The sequence below is a fragment of the Bos javanicus genome, chromosome 26, assembly GCF_032452875.1.
Source record: "Bos javanicus breed banteng chromosome 26, ARS-OSU_banteng_1.0, whole genome shotgun sequence".
NCBI classification, from domain to species: Eukaryota; Metazoa; Chordata; class Mammalia; order Artiodactyla; family Bovidae; genus Bos; species Bos javanicus.
In genome coordinates, this window is record NC_083893.1 from 22976587 (window position 1) to 22993837 (window position 17251).

Below are 17251 nucleotides of genomic sequence, written 5' to 3' on the forward strand. Positions count from 1 at the left end.
GTTTTAATAAGCTCCTGACTTCAGAGATATGAAGAGCTGACCTCTCATTGTGGGTGGAGTCTCATCCATGGGCTTGGGCACAGGGCATGGACTCTCAGTTCCTGGCCTGGTCTCTGGGCTTCTTTGTCAACAGCCTCTTTGCATGCACCTGACAGGCTGGGACTTGGGTGAAGGTCTAGCCAAGTCTGGCGGGTGCAACATGCCCTCTAGAGGACAGACTAGGCCCAGTCTCAGGGCCCACAGCTCCTCCCTCCCACCCTGCACTGACTGCAGACAGAGGCCCAGCTGATGTGTCTATTAGAACGAGTTTATTTAAGTACACTGGGCCCCACCAGGCAACATGGTTTGTGCGAGGCTGTGCAGGGGACAGGCTTGGGCTAAGAGGAGGGAGGTGAGCTGGTTAAGCACACTGCAGTCCGCGGGTCACCACATCGCTTTCACACACACCTGCTGCTGCGGCCCACACCTGGCAGGGCCTTTGGTCGTTGGACGGCATGGGGTCGAGAATACTGCCTGGAATCTGGGATCGGGCAAGTGTTGGTGTCATGGGTGAGGGTGCCGGTGAATATCTGCTAGCCCCAGCTTTGCACTTCTGGGCTGAAGAGCCTTTGGACCCCTGCCAGGCCAGCCCAGTCCAGGGTAGGCGCCTGGCCCCACTGGACCAGAGGAAGTGAGCCTGAGCCCATCAGTTCCAGGCAGCCTGGTCTGGCCCCTCCTTCCCTGACCAAACAAGTCCAAAGACAAGAATAGCACAAGTCAGCCAGAGGGGGCTGTCTGGCCTCTACAAGCTAGTCCCCTGGGGTCAGCTAGCATGGGAAAAGGCAGCTTGGTTAACTGTGGCTCTTTCTCCAGTCCTAAGGAGGCGGCATCCCCAACAGCCCTCCTTTGCCGGGAGCCTTTGCCAAATGGTGATTCTACCTCCTATTTCAGAAAAATCCAACCAGCAACCAGCCTGTTGATTCCAGGGCAGTGAGCAAGTGGAAGAGGGAGAAAGAAAGAGGCCAGAGTGACTTTGAATGTAGCCTCTGATCCCAAATGGTCCTGAGGCCTATGGATACTGTCAGTTCATGTTGGCAGGGAGTGGCAGGGCCCTGAACGCTATGCTAAGCTTAGGCGCTGTAAACATTAGTGTGAACAGGGTGACTGGTGGACGGGGCAGTGAGCTCCCTCTCTCCAGTCCCCTAACTGAACAAACACTTCAATAAATAAAACTGAAGATGGCACTGCCCATGGATGGATGGAAAGCAAGTTAACAGGACCTGAGGCCAACAGGCTCCTGAAACTCTCCCGAGATCCCTGGATGGCACTGGGGGTTGGAGCAGTAAGCCCGCCACTGATCAGAAGTAGCACTCCATGCCCTCCTCAAATGCCCAGTGTGGTCCTGGTCCCCAGGTGAAGTTGAGGGCATCCTGCCCGCTCCTGACAGGGAAGTCTCAATAACAGCTCCTGGAGTGTTTCTCCAGCTTTCTAAACCCAAACTGCAACAAGACCAGACAAGAACTCAACCCTGGACTCAAGCCTCAGTCCACGATCAAGAGGCATCGAGAGCAGAATGATGAACAAGGGGAGGCCGCAGGGCCTCCTTCGGGGGTGGGGCCAGCCCAGCCTAGGATGGGCAGCAGCAAGTGTCCCCGGGGTTGGTTTACCTCCCTCTCTGTCTCCCTGTGGTAGTAAACATAGTCCCACACAGCCAGACAAAGGCCCGGCTGACAGAGCAGGGCCCTCTGCCAGCACTCTTCCCTGTCAGGGGCCAGTCAGTGGTCAACCCCAGGTCTCAGGCCGTTGCCATTATGGGTAGTTCATCGTCCTTTCCGGACCCTGAAATCCTGGGATCCCTGGGCCACACGGCACTCGCATATGTGCACACATTCATACCCACACACACACATTCATACACACAGGCAGTTCCTCGCAAACACTCCGACTCAAGAAAGCGAGTTTTAAAGTGGAGTTAACTTCAGAGAGAGGTGAAGACGATGTCCCAATATTAGAAGGTTTTCCTGTGGATGGACCGGGCACCATCTTCCTCATATTCCTTCTTAGAGACCCACATCTTCTTAAAGGTGTCCAGGGAGGCGAGGATGGAGCCCCTGGCATGGAGGGAATCCAAAGGAATCATGTCAGAGACGGGGAGTGGGTATCTGTGGAGCCAGCCAGTCCCCCTGGGGTCAAACCAGACCAGGCTTTTCTTCAAAGCCCTGGGGTGGTGAGGCGTAATCAATGCCTCTGCAATAAGAGTGCTCCACTCTTATTCCCAGAAGAGCTACTCACCCAATCCATGTGGAATACAGTCTCTCCTGCGGTGCAGATATCTGCCAGGGTGGGTGGAAAGAGGAATCTGAGATGGCCGTCTTCCCCTCTCCCTTCCCCGTCCAATACTCGTCTCTCCACCAGTGAGAGTCAGTGGATACGTTTCACACAACAACCTTTAAATTCTGTCCCTGTGGCCTCTCTGGGGGGTACCATGGTCAGCCTGACACTCATCTGGAGAAACAGGCTTCTGGCAACCCGAAGTACCTATGGCTCCCAGGGAAGCAGGGGCCATCTGAAGGCAAGATCCAGCTCTGCTGGGAGCTGGTGGGGAGCAGACTGCACAGCAGGCACCACAGTCCTCCACTTAGGACCCCTCCTTCCTCAGGCAGGCCAGCTCCTCTCAGCAGTCACTGAGGTGCTGGACTGTGTCACGGGGGCAGCTGAAGTCAAGCTCCCTGACAGACTGCATGTCTAGCATCCTGCCACATCAGGGATCAGAACTGCCCCGTTTGGTGAAGCCCCATCATGAGGATGGGTCCCCCCGCTCTAGCAGGCCTCAGGGGCACAGTAGAAGCTGGGAGCCACCTGATGGTGCCTGGAAATCTTGGGCAGAGCAGGAGGGGAGGCCGCGCCACGCGGTGCTCCAGACCCTTGGTGGCCCAGTTCGCCCACCCCCTGGCATACTCCTACCCTGATCTTCACGTCTTTCGGAGCCAATTTCTTCACTTCACTCAATAGCCTGTCACCAAAACCTGAATAGGCAGGAAGGGAGAATCTCACATCAGTCCCCTGGGCCCAGCAGGACGTGGCAGCTTCCTGGGGTAGGGCCCTGAGAGTAAAGCCCAACCTTTGAAGAGGGTGGAGCCACCCGAGAGGACGATGTTGGAGAACAGCGTGCGCCGCAGGTCCATGTCAGACTTCTGGATGGCAAACACCAGCACCTCGTGGATGCCCTCGCTCTCCTCGCCGATCAGGTCCGGCCTGAACAGCAGCTCAGGTGCTCGGAATCGGGAAGGACCAATCTGCGGGGTTGGGGGGCAAGCGTCTTAGGCTCAGGTCCCTCTGCCCAGGGCTTAGTAACCAGGTGGCTCTGAAGGCCATGCTCAGGGAAGACTTTGTATGTCAAGAGCCTCAACAAACAAAGATAGAGCTCCTGGGAAACTAGAGAGAGAAAGCTCCTGTGTTTAATCCTAGCTCTGACATTTTCCAGCCAAGAGACTTGATAGATTCATTCATTTGTGGAAATTTCCTCCTATCGGTGGAGGTCCAGGAGGCTGGAATTCACTCTATACTGTCCTGAGTGGTTAAGGATAGCACTACGTATTGGCCTTCTAATCCCACAGGAGAACACCTCCTCCCCTCCACACAGGAGAAGCCAAGTCCCTGGCACCTCACCCTGCAGGAGACGCTGCAGCTCAACACTACACTGCTCCAGGCAGAGGGTGTAAAAGGACCAGTGCGCCTGATTCCAGCCTCCCCATGGGGAGTTCTCTTTGGGCTCAGTGCTTTTGGGACCTGAGGGGAGAGGCCCCGCCGCCTACCTCAATGGTGCTGCCGTCGGGCAGGTAGTATTGCGCCTTCTCCGTCTCTAGTGTCTCATCCTTCTGGGGGTTTATGGACAGGTAGCAGGCTCTCTGGAGAACCAAGCACAAGTCAGGCTGGCTGGAAAGCTGGTGCCTACCTGGTCAAAGTCCCCATCCATTGCAGTGACTGTCCTAAAGGTCATGAGAGCTGCATATCCTAAGTGCCACCCAGTGAAGCTGACCCAAACCTCCCCGACCCTTCTTAGGATATGTGTCCCCACCTGCTCCACCTTCCTGGAGGCCAAGTGTGGCAACTCGGCGTTTTGGATTTGAGTCTGAGACCACACCCTAATCTTAGTTCAGACTCAGGTGTCTTTTTCCTACTACTTGTATGGTTCTGGGCCCTGCCTACCCAGCTCAGAGGTCTCCCAGGAGCCGTAGATGACAGGAGGGTTCATTTTACTTAAAAAAAAAAAAAAAGCAGTCTGACTTCTTCAAGAGTGTAAAAGAACATGTGTAATTTATACATGATGTATAAAAAACATAATGAGCATGGGTGTGCTTATCACCCAGCTTAGGAAATACAGGCAGCTCCCTTTAGCCCACAAGATGGCAGCACTTTGGAAGGTCAATCCCTCAGGGTGAGGGGACTGGCTGGAGATCATAGGGCCGCCAGGAGGCCTGGTCGGGAAGGACAGAGACCCATCTCCAGGGCAGGGGTTTAGCCACTCTTCACTCCACGTCACGGAGGTCCTGGCTGCTGTTCCCATTCCCTCTCCCAGCCCTGGGCCCATGGAGGGCAGCACTCACTTCTTTTATGGCCTTGACAATCTCAAACTCGGAGGATGAGTGGAAATCATAGCCCTCCTTGCGCAGGTAGAGGCGAAGAAAGCGAGAGACGTCTCGGCCAGCGATGTCGATGCGCATGATGGAGTGCGGCATGGCAAAGCCCTCGTAAATGGGCACGGCATGGGTGACGCCATCCCCAGAATCCAGCACCACACCCGTGGTCCTGCCGGTGGCATAACTGAAGCAAAGGGGGCACACCATCACTAACCCCTGCCTCCTCACTCTGGGAAGACTCTCACTTCTTGCTAGAGTTCAAGGTCAACTGAACTAAAGCTGGGGCCTGCCTTCTCCAGAAGCCTCCGACTGGACTGAGTATGAAGGCAGCCTGAGCACTGAAGCAAGCAAGCCTGGAATGTTTAAAGGAAAGGAGCCAAGCCTCTCCAAGCACCCCTTCTGCCACTGCTACAGAAGAATAGGCCCTCCAACCACAGGAGATGACCTGCCCTTCCACTTTCAGGGACCCAGCCTGAGGGACAGTTTTTACTCTCTAGACGAGAGGAAAAAAACTCAGGGGTTAGGCAAGAAAAGTGAATGAATTAAAGAAAATAAGAATATTTTCACTTGCATAAAAAACTAGCTTTTGGGGACTTCCCTGGTAGAGTGGCTAAGACTCTTCACTCCCAATGCAGGGGGCTCAGGTTCGATCCCTAATCAGAGAACCAAGATCCCACATGCCGTGCAATGCGGCCAAAATGTTAAAGAAGGAAAACAAACCAACCAACCAACTAGCTTTTGGCCCTCTAGGTCTGTCCTTAAGTTTTTCTCTTAGTAAGGACAAGGGTACAGAAATATATTTCTGTGATATGAAGGGGGAAAACCCATAATGTTTCATAAATAGCACCTGAAATTCAGCCTTCGTGTTGGATGACAGGCAGTGGAGAAGGCTGTGGTGAAGTCAGGTTTCCAAACCCTATCTAAAATGGCAGCTGCAATTTTCTTTCAGCTCCTGCTGATTTTTGCTCTAGAGGAATGCAGGCCCGGCATTATCAGATCTTCCCATTCTTTTTTAAGAGAAGTCAGAAATTTTGATTTTGATAGGAAATGTCCCAATTTTTAAAGGTTGGCTCACAATTTTTCAGCGGGGTCAAACATGCCATCTGCAGGCTACCAATGTATGATCTTGGCAATGGACCTAACCCTGGTGGGAGGCAGGCTGGGAGCAAGACAGGATGACAGGGGTGTTTTCATCACGAGCCTATCACCAGCCTTGCACAGCGCCTGGCTCAAGGAGGCCCTGAGAAAAACACCTGAACTCACTGCGGGGCCAACAGGGAGAGCTGTTGTAGCACGTGGCCTTCCCAGCAGGCTCAGCGGAGAGCCTTGGCACCAGACCAGCAGGGAGGGCCGAGACTGGGAGATGCTGCCTTTCCCACCATCCATTACCGTCCCTGGCAGGGGTACTGAAGGAGCTCTGCACCAACCCACAGCAGGGCCAGCCTCGCTTCTGCCAAAGGACTGCTTCCCCCCCAGGGGCCAGGCTCGCCAGCCAGCTGTTACTCACAGACTGAGCACAGCTTGCATGGAGATGAAAAGGGCTGGCACGTTGAAGGTCTCGAAGAAAACTTCAGCAGCTCGTTCCCGGTTTTTCCGTGGATTTAAAGGCGCCTCTGTCAGGAGCACAGGATGCTGGGGAAAGATGCCCAGACAGCAATCAGGTGAGGACAGATTCCCAGCCCTCATTAGCACTGAGTGGCTGGCTGGAGAGCCCACACGAACTCTGTCAGCCTCTCTCTAAAAGAGGGCTGGTGGGCTGGTCACTTGCCGCCACCCAAGCCAGTTGCTCAACTTTCCAAATTCATACCCCCTCTAAAGTGTCATTCTATCCTCACTTTCTACTACCCTCTTGTCCTCCAAGATTCTTATATAGGCCCTTGTACCTTCTGGATAGCTCCAGGTATCAAGATTTTGCTAAACTCTATATTTGGAATTACTATGATAAAAGTAATACTTAAAATTTTTTTTCCAAAATAGAAAATTAAATATCATTATTGATAATACTACTAAAAAACAGAATACATCCCTCTCCTGGAAATTCTGATAAGCCTAGTCAGCACCTTCCTTTGTGTTTCTGAGTTGAGAGTTCCTTCCTTAGAAACTAAAGAGTATATACAGCTCCGAGGTCTGAAAGGCATGGGTTGGAACCCCAGCTCTACCACTCTTCGCTGGGTGATCGCGGAAACACCATCTGGCTTCTCTGAACTTCTGTTCCCTTGTTTGTAAAATGGAGATGATAATACTACCTGTGCCTCATAGGGATGCTGTGAAGATTAAATGCAAACATGTCTGAAAAGCACATGCCTGATGCCTAGAACATGAGACACAAATGCTCAAGGCGGTTATCGTAGTCATCTGCCTCATCTCTAGGGTAGGGCTTCTGTCTGCGCTGCATAGCCCACATGGCGCCCCACACACAGGACCCTCACCTCCTCTGAGAAAGTCTGCAGCTGGTCCTTAGAGTAGACGTACTGCCAGATGCGCTCCATGTCATTCCAGTCCTTGACGATGCCGTGCTCCATGGGGTAGCGGATGGAGAGCAGCCCTCGGTGCTCCTGGGGGCAGAGAGCAGTGCTTGCAGCCGCAGCCAGCCTCTCAGGACTGCCGGGTGGACCCCACGATCCGCACCCATGGCTAAGGGTGGACCCACCCATCCTTCAAGTCCCTAAACTATGCTGTGAACTGTGCTCAATGCCCAACCAGCTGGCAAAGCAGAGGGTTTCTGCCTTTCCGTGGGCCCCTGGGTGGCATTCTCCTCATTGTCTGGTCCCAGGACACAATCTCCTGGCATCTGCAGCCAAGGTTGGCAACAAAGATTCTGTTGTTCTGCTTCTAGAAGTTGCCCAAGGGTTCTGCCAAACTGTGCTAATTAACTTATCCCCAGGGTACCCCAGCCAGGATCTCCCCTCAATCACTTTTGCCAAAAAATAACCAAGCCAGTCAATTTGATCTTTGGCAACATAGTGATAGAAGGAAGGCAAAAGCCCTTTTTTCTGGACTGGTCTCTGTTTCCCAAAGTGGGGTTCCAAGTATTTCCTTTCTAAAACCAGAGGCTGTTCCTGGGAGAAATAAACCAGTTGGGTTTATTCTCTTTAGAATGAGAGAGTGAAAGGGGAGATTTCAAGAGGAAATTATTTCTTTTACTCATGTCCCTCTGTCGGATACTGCCTGCGTGGGGAGCAGTGAAGGTCCCCTGCTGGCTTGAGGCTTCTTCAGTAGGACATGGGATTACCTCGGCTTTGGGGCCAATGAAGATGTCACCTTCGAGGGCGCCTGCCATGACACGAACGTGCTTGGGTCTGCCCACACTACAAAAGAGAGCGGGGAAGACTATCACTTCTCATTTCATGACAGAACACAGGCAAGTTATACTAATGCATGTACTTGGATGGGAAGAAATATACTCCATTCTACTGTGACTGTCACTGAGGAATGCACTTCCCACAATTCCTATAATGAACATTTTTTTGTATTTATTAGCATACTATTTCATATATTTATTATAAGTTATCAAATTCAGGAGGATTCAATATCCCTAGTTCTTCTCTTTCCCCAGTGTATGTACAGATCAAGAGACACAAGGAAACAAGTGTTCATTGAGAATGATTAACTCAAAAAGTTTTTGTCTCCTTAGCCTCCTGCCCAGGCCTTCTATGAAGGACAACCGTGACGCTGTAACTGAGAGATGGCCTTCCTCATTTCTCCACTGCTTTGACCCCTTTCCCAGGTGCCTGTGCCCTTCTCCTGCCTGCAGCGCCTCTGCCTTAGTAAGAAAGTGCTGAGAAAAAGACTCATTCTCCCTAGAATGGTAGGTATGGTTTAATGTCAAATTCCATTCTGAGTGACAGGAGAATTTTAAGACGACGACTCCATTATGAGACTGTCATCCAAAGCAGTAAGTCACCAATGATAACATTTTTGGCATCAGATAAAAAAAACCAAAAAACTGCCTCTCAATTGTAACACGCAGGCAACAGTTTGCTCACTCCAAAAGCCAGCTCTTTTCCCTGCTTGTTGTTGTTTTGAAGACCAAGACTGACCTAAATGAGAGATCCTTTCCCCCTAAAAGACGGAGGGCTGACATCATAACAAAACTGACAAGCCTTACAAGCTTCTCACTAAGCTACAGAATGACTTACTAGTTTGGGAAGCAGTATTTAGGGATCTGATCACCAGCAAAACCAGCTTTAATCACACCGGATCCCTGAGGAGAGAAAGAGAAGTCAGAAAATCACACAAACAAGAGGAGATTCATATCACACAGTATGTATAATATGGTCCCACCTTTCTTTTAGAAAGAGAAAGGACCTTATATTTATGTGTAATATATCCACTCATGAGGATTTGTACAGCGAATACATGCCAAAGGGAGGACACTGGGGCTGGGAATGGTGAGGGGAATTTCTACTACACACTCTATTTGATTTTTATATATTCTTCGTCTTTTCTACATTGAACATGTTTACTTTTGGAATTAAAAATAATATTAATAAAGGGAAGAAAAGGAAAAGGCTTGAGCAGAGAAGAGGAAAGTACCTAGAAGCACAGAGCGGCCGAGTTTAGGAACATAACCAAGGTGGGAAGGGCACACAATTCTGCTAAACCATCAGGGAGTGCGCGTCTAAGCTACCTTCCCAGCTCAGACCTGAACTGCCCCCGCCCTCCAGGGCCTCTATGACAGACACACCCTGAGAGCACTGCCATGCTCAAAGCTAACTCCCATATGGCGTACATCGTCTGGCTCTGACTGCAGGGGCAGACTCCAGTGACTCGGGGGACTGCAGTAGGTGTTTTGCCTTTTCACTGTGCTTTGCTGCACTCATTGGTCTCTTGAGAGTCAAGAGCAGAAGAGCCCTTAAGCACTCTGAGAAGAGTCTGCCATCTCCCACCATCATCTCTGGTACCGCGTGGGCCCAGCCAAAGTAAACATTGATTCTGGATATCAACGCCATGCAGGACAGGTGGTGAGGCTTGATGCTGCCTGCAGATCACCCTGTTCTCTTCCTTCTTAATTCTTCTACCACTACATCAGTTACCCTTGTCCTTCCACCCCCAACACAGTTGCAGCTCCAAGAGCAGCAAGCCATCTCCTGCTGCCTGTTGACTTCTCCTGGGGTGGAGTGTAATGTTTGCAGAACACACAAGCATTAAACACACCAGGAGATGCTACATAGCCAAGGTTACCTTGGTACCAAAGGCTTCCCAGCAACACCCCTGGATCCATCTGTCTTTTTTATTTCTGCTTTTTTATAAGAGCAGGGTGAGGGGGTAGGTGACTGATCCTAGCGAGGGAGGAGGTAAGAAGTGGTTGAAGGACAGGGAAAGAGGTGTTGGGGGAGAGCAGGGCAAGCCCGTTCTCTAAGACAGCAGGAACTTCTGCCAACAGAAAAAACAGGAGACAATGTGCAAACTCATCGGTCTGGGCAGAACAGCAAGGAGCCTGGAAAAGGTACAGCTGTAAACTGAGCTGAAAGACTGGGAAGGAGGGCGGACTATCCTACTGCAAACCCAAGGGCTTGGGGACAGTGGCGCAGCTAGTGAGAACATCCTACAAGAGAATTTGGGGAACTTGTTAGCTCAGGCTTCCGATAATTGCCCACTGCCTTCATCTGGGTGTGGTGATGCTAACAGACTAATTAGATCTCCTGGCAGGAGTTGAAAACGAGAAAAGTAAAGATGAAATCTGTGCTTCAGACTCTAGATTTTTTTTTTTTTTTTACGAGACTGATACTTTTTTTTTTTTTTTTAATATTTATTTATTTGGCCGCACCAGGTCTTAGCTGCGGCATGTAGAATCTTTTAGTTGTGGAATGTGGGATCTAGTTCCCCAACCAGGGACTGAACCCAGGCCCCTTGCCTTGGGATTATGGAGTCTTAGCCAATGGACCACCAGGGATTCTCCAAGATATTTCTAAGAGATGATTTTCCTGGAGATTTGATTTTGAGTTTACTAACAAGAGGGCTAGAGTTTGAGTGACAAAGCAGATTAAGACATTAGATTCTTTTCTTTCTCCCTGTCCTTTCCAGCTAGAATATAACAGGTCCAGTTCAAATATCACTGCCTTCCTCCTGAAGGATAATCTCCAGTTGCAATTTGTTATCCTCTTCCTATTACCTTCCCCAAATCACCACTGCCTGTTTCACTAGGTAGCATGAATTTCATTCTGCTTTCTATTCTAATTTATGGTTTACACTTTTGTCTCTTTTCACTGCAAATTCCTTGAGGTCAGAGACTTTGTATATCAGCAGTATCTGACATTTGCAGGGTACTTGGCTAGATGCCGGCTAACTAAAATGAAAACCAAGCTCAAATGATTGGCAGATGAAGCCGAAAGTATGGAACCTGAATGAGCAGCCGGAATGCCAGAAGCCCCAGGCAGAGGTGGTACAGGGAAGGTGATACACAAGGTCGAACCAGACCCAGCTTGTCCCTGCAGCCCCATGAGCTGGCTTGGCAGGCCAAGTGTCAGGTGAAAAATGGGTGGGGACAAGGGAAGTGGCTGAGTTGCCTCTATTCTGCTCAAGCCATACCAGGAGAGCATACAAAGGGGTCATGTCAATTTCTTTAATAGTATTTGTAACTAGGAACTGTATACTTGGCAAATGAGCTGCCACTCTTTGTTATTCACTCTGTCAAAACCAAGTAAACAAATGCCTTGTTTGAAACAAATGCCTACATTTGAAAAAGTAATCTCATTAAATATTTGATTTTGGGGACTCAAGTCTGCTGCCAGCCAACTCTGACCATTCTCCTTCTGTTACAGGCGAACAAATAGCAAATTCCTCAGCATGTTTCTAGTAGTACCTGCTGGCTATCGACCTGTGGCTTGGGCAACTTTACCCTAAGCACTGATTATTCTTAACATGCTGGGAAGAAGGCTAGTTGTCTGCCATTTAATGCTGTGAGGTGGAGCCTCAGATTCTAGGACACTGGTGAAAACATCATACAAAAGAATTTGGGGAACTTGTTAGCTCAGGCTTCTGATTTGGACTCAGATTCTAGGACATTCTGGCCCAAAGACATATTTTGTTTGGTCCACAAAATCGTTTTTAAAAAACAACTTTATTGAGATAAAATCCACATACCACACAATTTACCCATTTAAGGTGCATCATCTAATGGTTCTTAGTATATTCACAGAGCTGAACAATCATCACTACAACCTAATTTTAGAACTTTTCATCATCCCCCCCAAGAAACCCTGTACCCATTAGCAGCCACTCTCCATCCTTACTAACCCCCACCCTGCTGCTGCTGCTGCTAAGTCACTTCAGTTGTGTCCGACTCTGTGCGACCCCATAGACAGCAGCTCACCAGGCTCCCCCGTCCCTGGGATTCTCCAGGCAAGAATTCTGGAGTGGGTTGCCATTTCCTTCTCCAATGCATGAAAGTGAAGAGTGAAAGTGAAGTCGCTCAGTCGTGTCCGACTTGTAGCGACCCCATGGACTGCAGCCCACCAGGCTCCTCCGTTCATGGGATTTTCCAGGCAAGAGGCAACCACTAACATACTTTCTGTCTCCACAGACCACAAACTACTTTTACATTAACTTCCAAAAGTTAAAAATTAGAGATTGCAGGACTTCCCTGGTGGCCCAGTTAAGACTCCATGGTTCCCTATGGGGGCGAGGCATCGATCCCTGGAATCAGGGAACTAAGATCCCACATGCCACGTGGTGTGGCCAAAAAAAAAAAAATTAAAAATTAAAAAACACTAGAGATTGCATATGAAATTAACACTTCTGATTTCCCTTGAAAAATGAGAAAATCTGGTAACACTTGGCCTGCATTCCTGCATGGGGACAACTTGCTGGAAACCTTGGTCAAGCATGCTCAATGCATCTCTCAGATTTCTCACTTATTAAGACTACCTTCTCCTCATCCCCCTGCCCCTCCTCCGCCTCTTTAATGTATCTGGTTGGCCTCCCCAGGCATTGAGTTTGAGACCCCTATTCTGGACATTCTTTCCAGTTTGTGAAGCACATCCATGGCTCTCAAAATACACATAATTGAGTGTAATCTATAAGCCACCTTCTCTTCCCTCTCTCCACCAAACTAGGGAAGATTCTCACTGCAGTTGTACAACCAACAGGCTGAAAGTCATACCACAAGTGATGGTGTTAAATAAATATACTGACTTCATTTCCTCAGCTAATTCTAGTGTCCCTTAAACTTAAGTGAATCAATAGATCTTAAGAGCTGATGACAAACTGTTAAAAAAGAGAGAAAATTAGTGAAATTTGACAGACTAGATATTTGATGATACTAAGGAATTACTGTTAATTTTATTAGCTTTGATAATAGTATATTAGTTATGTGTTTAAATGTTTGTGAAAGAGGGAAGTGGGTGGGTATGTAGCTAAAATGATTGGTCAAGAGTTGATAAGTGTTACAGTTAGATGATGGATACATGGATGTTTGTTATAACATTTCCCCTCCTTTTGTTTATATTTGAAATTTTTTACATTAAGGAAGGGTTTCCCTGGTGGCTCAGCAGTTAAGAATCAGGATGCCAGTGCAGGAGCTGTGGGTTCAGTCCCTGAATCTGGAAGATCCCCTGGAGAAGGGCATAGCAATCCACTCCAGTATTCTTGCCTGGAAAACCACATGGACAGAGGATCCTGGCAGGCTTCAGTCCATGGGGGTCACAAAGAGTCAGACACGATTTAGCAACTAAACCACCACCACCACCAGAATAAGGAGAGCTAGCAAATAAGATGATAGCAGCTAAGTAAAAATTCAAAACATAAATACTATATACACACACATTATAAAATACATGTGTCCATAAAATCAGAAAGGAGCACATTAATTTTACAATGAGGTTTCCTTCCGGGGTTATGTATGGACCAGAAAGGATGGAATTATGGATGGGTACAAAGAGGCTTCGATTATATCTGTAATGTTTTATGTCCTAAAAAAATCTGAAGCAAATTTGGCAAATGACAACATTTATTAAATCAAGGTGGAGGACACATGCTACATAGGTGCTTGTTATATATGTCTCTGAACTTTTCCGTGTGTTTAAAGAATCTCACTTTTCAAAAAGGGGGCTGATGAAGCATAATGACCCCTCAAAACAGTAAAACTCTTAGCTTGAAAAACTTGTAGAGATCTGATATTATTCCTGCATTTAGGCCCACATAATATAGCCAGAAAAGACAATTTTAAGATTGACCATAATGTTGCTTCATTTTATGGAAGTATTTAACCTTCGAGATCCTCCCAAAGATATGAGCTTCAGAATAAATATAGTATTCCAGTTAAAGTGTTGTAGTCCTGGGAGTGGCCCTTCTCATTCTTGTACTACTATCTGTGATATGACTTTGGGAAGAACAACATGTTTCGTTTTTTAAAATACTCATCACTTTTTTGTTGTTGTTGTCATCATTAAATCGCGCATGCACATACGCATACACGCACCCTTCCATCTTCTTCATTAAATTCTGATGAATTGGTTTGGTCCCAGAATTCTATGAAAGGGGTGGTCAACAATTGTCTTAAGACTAGGAAAGGCTGTGAACTGGTAATGGGGCTATTCTCTCTTTTCCTTGCTTTCTTTGTTCTTCTGTCTTTTAATTACACTCTCCTTAGCCCAGAAATAAAACTGTGGCAGCATGATAAGCTATGGAGCTGTTAAATCTGCTAGAGACACGTTATTCTCATAATATAAAGCTGGCTCAAATATTTTAAATGATTTACTGGCAGATAGTAAATTCTAGTGGGAAAATTAAGTTTCTCCTACTTCAACTTTTGGTGGGATTGCTGGCATAATAAAGGAAATGTTTTCCCAGAGAAAAAACAAGTCTATTCCTTAACTATTCAAACTGAAAAGGTACCGCTTCTTTGATGCATTTCAAATACATTATCAAGAATGAGAAAGAAGGAACTAAGAAGCATTTGCTTAAGTGACATAAAGAAAATGGTTGGAGATAGCACTGCTGCCCAACAATTCTAGAAGCAAAAGGTCTGGTGGGATGGACAGACTGCTCCTTTTGCACTGATGAAAACAGGAAATTGCTAATTTCTATTTTCCTTTCTTTTTAAAACAAAGAAAAAGGCACATGAAGCATACACAAACTGGCTGAAGATAGAAATAGTAGTGTTCTCTGAAAATTAACATCAAGAACAAAGAGTCCTGCTCAGCCTTATGCAGTAATTAGTCCTTCCTCCCATCCTTTTATTTAGGGACATCTTTATTACTGTGATAGAGATTTTCAGCCATTAATCCCCCCCACCCATAAAAATTAAAAATCCAATGTGCACCTAGTGGTGCCAGGCCCTAGACACTGTCTGTGTGTGGGGAACGAGAGACTAAGGAAAAATGAAGGATACCAAGCATCTTTTCCCACCCGGATTCAATAGCCTAAGGAAGGCGATCCGCAACCCTCCCCGTCCCGCCCGCCGATCAAATCCTCCCCCAAATGAGATGTCTCACTGAGCTCAACTTTTTTCCAGGAGAGAAGGAAAGCTAGCCAAAGAAGCACGTTTCCTTGGAAAAAGTGAGGAATTAAGAACTCAATCTCAAATTGAATTTTGGCTCTTCAATTTATAAGCCAGGTGGTTTGAATACTGTTATTTAACCTTACACGTCTCATTTTTCTGTGTATTTCGAGTCCTATCTACCTATCAGTGTTGAAACTTGAATAAGATGATGCAGACGAAAGGACCTTGCAAGTGCCAACGGTCCCAAGAACTGAATCAAGAGACCGAATCTGAGTCAGCTTAGTAGAGGAACTCAGAGGGGACTAGAAAGGTAGCAACAAATCTCCGTTGGACCAAACCTTTGAATGGAAGACAAACATCCACTTTTTAAATAACTGCCTCCTTCCGCCAAAAATAAGAGCTATATTTAGATTCTTTCCATTTGTGACTATCGTGCATTTGCGTGGGTTACTATCAGGATGAATAACGGATCAAGCACTGGATTAATGTGCGACCTTGGGCTCACTTTACCTTTTTGTGCTTGTTTTCTCATTTGTAAAACGAGGATCAAAATTCCTGCCTTAACTATTCACCTGGTTTTTGTGAAGATCCAATTGGAATGTATGCGAACCCCTCCGTGTAAGCGCTGGAGCGCCTGGCAAGTATTATGTTTAGTAATTTTTACCCCTAGCAACTAGGCGTTTCAAAGAGGAAGGTACCTCCCTGCTTGCTTTGTCATTCTCCTTTCTTCTCGACCATTATTACCGCTGTAATTTATAATCACAGAAATAACTGAAATTCTCAGGCCATTTCTGGCATCACACTCTCAGACCCCACCCGGATACACCGCCAAGCCGCCCTGCCGGCTGGGACCGAAGGAAACTTAGCCCTGCTCCACCGCCGCCCTATCCCGTCTGCCCCCTCCACTGGAAGTCCCCGAAACCAATCACAACAGCCCTCGTGCACCGCACCGCCCTTAGAGAGGGGAAACACTATGGCGGCCCGGAAGAACGGCAGGGGAACGAGCCAATCACTGCAGAAGGCTGCCTTCATCCGGCAAGGCCCAGAGGCGGGGTCAGCGGTCAAGATGGACAGCCAGAGCAGCCAATAGAGTTATCGAACACTGGGGAGGGGCGGGCGCCGGGGGCTCAGAGAGCGGTTAAGGCCCCTCGAGTCAAGGGCCCAAGGACCCTGCTAGGACTATAACCCTTCCCTTTATCCATCCCAAGATTCTCCATCCCATGGTTGCTGGCCAGCTGGTCGCCCTATCTGCGGACTTCGGGTCGAGGGAGGAGAGAGGCGGCGGCGGCTGAACCCGCCTGACAGGCCGGGCCAGTGACAAAGAACCGGCAGCCCAGACTGAAACACGGGAAGCGATCCCTTCGGGGAGGAGAGCATAAGCCCTGCTAGGGGGATGCAACTCACGTTGTCGATCACGACAGGCTGGTTGGCGATTACATCGTAGGACTCCATGGCAGAAGAACCTCTCCTTCCGAGGAAGGAACTGCCAGCCCGGTCCGCTGCTAACGCCACTGACACGCATGCGCAGTCTGGCCGCCGGCAATGGGCAGCCGGGGAGCGGCCCGACCTCACTTTCGAAGAACTACAATACCCAACATGCCTTGCACCTGAGTTAGCAAGCCAGGCTGCTTCGGAACCCCGCCTAGTTTAAGGAACGGAGCGTCGCGATTCGACGCACTGTACCCTGGGCTTTGTAGTTTCTGTAGGTAAATAGAAGGGTACGCCTATTGATGGTTGCAATCTCACGTCTGCATCTGTAGTCCATTTGAAGGGATTCTCAGTGCATGCTGAAGTATGTAGTCTTCAGTATTGTCTGTACGGTGTGGATTGATCAGTAACTGGTGAATGTTTGGATTTTACAGGCTAGTCCTTCCACTCGCCACCGCTTCCCCTGGACGATATGAGGTTGCGATGTTTTTATATGGGTCTATAAGGCATTAATAAACATCTACCACCCGTATGCAGGTCAGGAAGCAACTGTTGGAACTGGGCATGGAACAACAGGTTGGTTCCAAATAAGAAAAGGAGTACGTCAAGGCTGTATATTGTCACCCTGCTTATTTAACTTCTATGCAGAGTACATCATGAGAAACTCTGGGCTGGAAGAAGCACAAGCTGGAATCAAGATTGGCGGAAGAAATATCAATAACCTCAGATATGCAGATGACACCACCCTTATGGCAGAAAG

General features: G+C 48.3%; 1 protein-coding gene across 1 annotated transcript; it reads right to left on the bottom strand.

Moving 5' to 3' along the window:
* Positions 1–286: 286 nt before the first annotated feature.
* Positions 287–16602, bottom strand: ACTR1A (actin related protein 1A). The gene is made up of 11 exons (XM_061403282.1): positions 16468–16602; positions 8759–8823; positions 7852–7927; positions 7049–7174; positions 6127–6251; positions 4587–4803; positions 3795–3887; positions 3101–3275; positions 2944–3005; positions 2272–2312; positions 287–2090 (listed from the first exon to the last, which is right to left on the bottom strand). The coding sequence occupies exons 1-11, from the start codon at positions 16513–16515 to the stop codon at positions 1988–1990; spliced, it is 1131 nt and encodes a 376-aa protein (XP_061259266.1). The 5' UTR covers positions 16516–16602; the 3' UTR covers positions 287–1987.
* Between the last annotated feature and the right edge of the window lie 649 nt (positions 16603–17251).